Genomic DNA, 4,077 nt, shown 5'->3' with positions numbered 1-4,077 from the left:
TAAAAGGGAAAGTCTGGAAATATTTCCAAATATATGTAGGACTTTAGTGTATGATGAAGGTGGTATCTCAAATCAGTGGAAAATGACGGATGATTTAATAATTGTTGCTGGATCAAATAGATAACCACCTGGAAAAAAGCAGAGTCTATACCTCACGTCTACACCAGGATAAATTCTATAATGGCTAAAACATTGAAATGTTAACAAACAAACAAAAACCCCCAACCCATAGAAGTACTAAAAAAAACTTGGAAAGATTCTTTTATAACCTGGGAGTATGAATGACCTTTATAACAATGACTCAAAATTCAGAAGCCATAAGAAAAGAGACATATAAATTCAACAAATAAAACTGAAAATTTCTGCATGGTGAAAAAAGAAAAATTATCATAAAAATCAAAAACAGGCCAGGTGCCGTGGCTCACCGCAGTAACCCCAGCACTTTGGGAAGCCAAGGCAGGAGGACTGCTTGAGGTCAGGAGTTTGAGACTAGCCTGAGCAAGAGTGAGACTCCTGTCTCCACAAAAAAATAGAAAAATTAGCCGGGTGTGGTGGTATGCTATAATACCAGCTTCTCATGGGGCTGAGGCAGGAGCAGGAGGATCGCTTGAGCCCAGGAGTTTGAGGTTGCTGTGAGCGAGGATGACGCCACGGCACTCTAGCATGGGCAACACAGTGAGACTCTGTCTCAAAAAAAAAAAAGAAAATAGTCACAGCAAAGCATATTGTGAAACAAATGTGTTGACTTCATGAAATAAGCAAAGCATTGACACATTTCCATTTTTACCAAGTATTATTAGCAATAAGTCTGTTGCTTACTATTTTTGCTATATTATAATGAAAATAAAGCCCATAGACTCCTGAAACTGTGAGAAATTATCTTAGAAATCCTTATTTACAAATATAAAATATATAAAACATGGTTCTACACTTTTTAAAATTTTGATTCATTTGGTCAATCACAAAGGACCAAATAGTTACTTCAAGTAATATTGGTGTTATAGGGAGGGACAAAGAGCATTGAGAAAATATGATTTAAGGTATAGTCTAAGTAAGAAGGTTTATAGTGGAATCTTACTTTTTTCCTTTTGGATTTTCACTCTATCTCCCTATCCATAAACTCCAGATTCTTGAGCTAGTTTGCTGTCATTGCCATCCTACCTGATCTCTGAAATGAACTGATTTCTCATTCATGATGGCTGAAGTACGGTTAGAAAATATACCCTTTCTCCTAAATTTATTCAAAAGAGAATTTAAACATTTCAAAAGGAAATTATGGTGGGAAACAGGAAACAAAATAGCCAAAAAACAAAGAAATGAGTGATTTGAATAGCCAGCCAAAGATTGGTTTGATTATCAGTTTAGTTTATGAAACACTGTGTTCTTTCTCTAGCTCCAACTCTGTCTGAGGATATCAAACAAAGAAATAGAAACTTCAGGTAGATTTAGATTAGCATAGCTTTGAGATATGGTAGGGCTCTCAGAGACAGTCTTATTCTAAGTAAATGCTTCCAGGTCATTCTTTGGATCTAAGCTGTGCTGTATTTCTATTTTTCAGTTACCTTGATCCTCTGGTCTTTTTCTCTTAAATGAAGAAGGACATCTGGCCCCCAAAATTAATCCTGAAGCTTTAGACTTATCTATTTGCCTATACTTCATATGTGTCCTCTGCCTCTTACAGATGGTTTACAACTCCAGAATTCCCTTTGTTCTCCCTGTAGCCTGAATCTCTTACTGGTCTATAGTTAAAGCTGGTCCTACTTTTAATGAAATTAGGATTCTTCATCAACAGATTTTTAAGCTAGCATCTAAGCCTAGTGTCTTTCATTCATTCAATCAATCAATCAATATTTGGTTAGTGCCTCCTGTGTGCCAGGCAAAGTGTGGGGAGAGTACTCCAGATAGTGGGAAAAAAATCTCTGAAGTGTGAAAATTTGTTGTGTTGTAGGAACTCAAAAGGAAGCCATCAGAACTGCAGGGTAGTAAGTAAAGAGGAGACAGGAGTAAGGTGAGGCTGGAAAGATGAGGGAGGAGTAGTCAGATTCTTATGGGTCATGTTAAATAGTTTAGAGTTTATTCTAAGTGCAATGAGAAGCTATAAAAGGGTTTTAGGCAGAGATGTTACATGCCCCATTTTTTTTTTTTTATGAAAAAGATCATCGTGGCTGCTGTATGAAGAATGAATTATAGGGTGGTAAGAATGGAAGCTGTCAACTATGATGTCTCGTGCCAACTTTTGGTGGGAAACTTTGGAATTGCTCAGAAATCCTTTAGCTGCAAGTGACAGAAAACTCAACTTAAGCTGACTTAAGCAGAAAAAGAGAATTTATTGGCTTGTAACCAAGGGTTCAGATGATGGAATCAGAACCTAATCTCTCATTCCATCTCTCTCATGTTTGTTTAACTCTGTGTTAGCTCACTTGTAGGCAAGCTTTTACCCTGTGAGTTGAGGCTTATGATGGAAAAAAACAGCTCTTTCCTGGTTCCTCAAGCAACAGTCCGATGACTATTGCTGATTGGGCCTGATTATCTTGGCTTGGTTCACTTGCCAATCCCTGACCAATTATTGCCAGTATATTTACAGTTCTGATTAGGCAGGATAATGTCATATCTAATATTTAACACTTGTTACATGTAGACACTGACCAATCAGGAATGAGGTAGAATCAGCTCCACTGGAAGTATGGGGACTGAAAATTAGGCAGGGATGGTTTCCTAAAGGAAAATTCAAGTTCTATTATCAGAAGAGGGACTGAATGCTACGCAGGCAGCATAAAAATATCTATGACAAGCCAATATGCAAAATAGCAGCTCCTTCTGATATATATGTGCAGAATCTTTGCTTCTTTTATAAAAAAAAATTTCCCTTTGGGACAATTGTTTTCTTTTTGAGGCATGTATACAACTCTCAGCTCATATGCAGTACAGAGATTACTGGTATCTCCTGAACTTCCTTACCTTCACCCACTTCATATTCACGTCTCTGTCTTCAGTGCCTAGCTCAATGCTTGGCACATAGTGGGTATTCAATAAATATGTATTTTAATTGGATTTGATTGAAATTCACTATGTAGTCTAGTGATTCATACTCAAGTACCTCCTGGAAGAGAAAGGTGTTTCTTGAACCCTAGTATTAGTTGTGTATGTGCAAACACATGTATGTAGGTCTCACATTGCATTCTAAAAACATCATCAAAAAGAATATTTACTAATTTCTCCCCATTTATATGCTATTTGTTAGAAAGTTTATACAAATTTGGAATTATCTTTTTTTCATTGCAACATAGTACATGTAAAAAACATGGAATTTCATTGGATTGTTTTCAAAACTGGGCAGAAACTGATACATGACTATATCAAAGTAGCTACCTGTAAATAACTAAAGTAGCAAAACAAAGCAGTATAACAATGCTTTTGGGAGATTATGGGTCTGAATTAGAATCATCTATAATGTGAAAAAAAAGTAGGCTGGAAAGTGGGATGAAGAAAGATTGTAAGAGGAGAGGAGAGTGTAAGAAAAATCACAAACTTGCCATGGATAAATTAATGTGGAGAACAAATGATTTAAAAATGTACTAAGAATGATCAGAGGGCAAAGTAAGATGAAGTCCAAAGCCAAAATGTGAATCCCCAAAAAAGCTGATTCATAATATATATTTGATCTATCTTATTCCTTTGGCAATTTTCTTTAGTGTTGGGCTTTACTATACAATATGTTTGCAAAGAAAAGAAACCTTTAACAAAAACACACTTACATACAAATGAGAAGACTATAGTGTCAGCTCATTTATAAGCACCTATATTTTGTTAATATTTGACAGTGATATATTTATTTGGGAGTATTAATTACTGTGGAGGAAATGTTTAAGCTCAACAATTATGCAATCTCACAAACAGTAATCTGAGTTTGTCTTTAGTCTTTCCCTTACATTTCTTCTTTTGATTCCAGGTATCTGTAATTTTTCCCCACCAAGCAAGCATGCAGAATCTGTTCAGTCGAATAACTCCAGCTCCTTTCTTAATTTTGGTATGTGTGTTATTTTACAGCAGAATTTTAAAAAATTATCTAAATTATTC

The 4,077-nt window shown here is 35.7% G+C and overlaps 1 protein-coding gene across 1 annotated transcript in view; it reads left to right on the top strand.

Moving 5' to 3' along the window:
• The window catches only part of PTPN22 (protein tyrosine phosphatase, non-receptor type 22 (lymphoid)), a 59,479-nt gene that overhangs the window by 42,979 nt on the left and 12,423 nt on the right, over positions 1-4,077 (top strand). Inside the window, exon 14 of the mRNA XM_012644585.1 lies at positions 3,950-4,027. Coding sequence (XP_012500039.1) covers positions 3,950-4,027 — 78 coding nt within the window. The remainder of the gene's footprint in view (positions 1-3,949; positions 4,028-4,077) is intronic.

The sequence above is a fragment of the Propithecus coquereli genome, unplaced genomic scaffold (genome assembly GCF_000956105.1).
Source record: "Propithecus coquereli isolate 6110/MARCELLA unplaced genomic scaffold, Pcoq_1.0 Scaffold215, whole genome shotgun sequence".
Taxonomy (NCBI): domain Eukaryota; kingdom Metazoa; phylum Chordata; class Mammalia; order Primates; family Indriidae; genus Propithecus; species Propithecus coquereli.
Note: the sequence above shows the minus strand (reverse complement) of the source record. Positions and strands in the feature narration are given on the sequence as shown.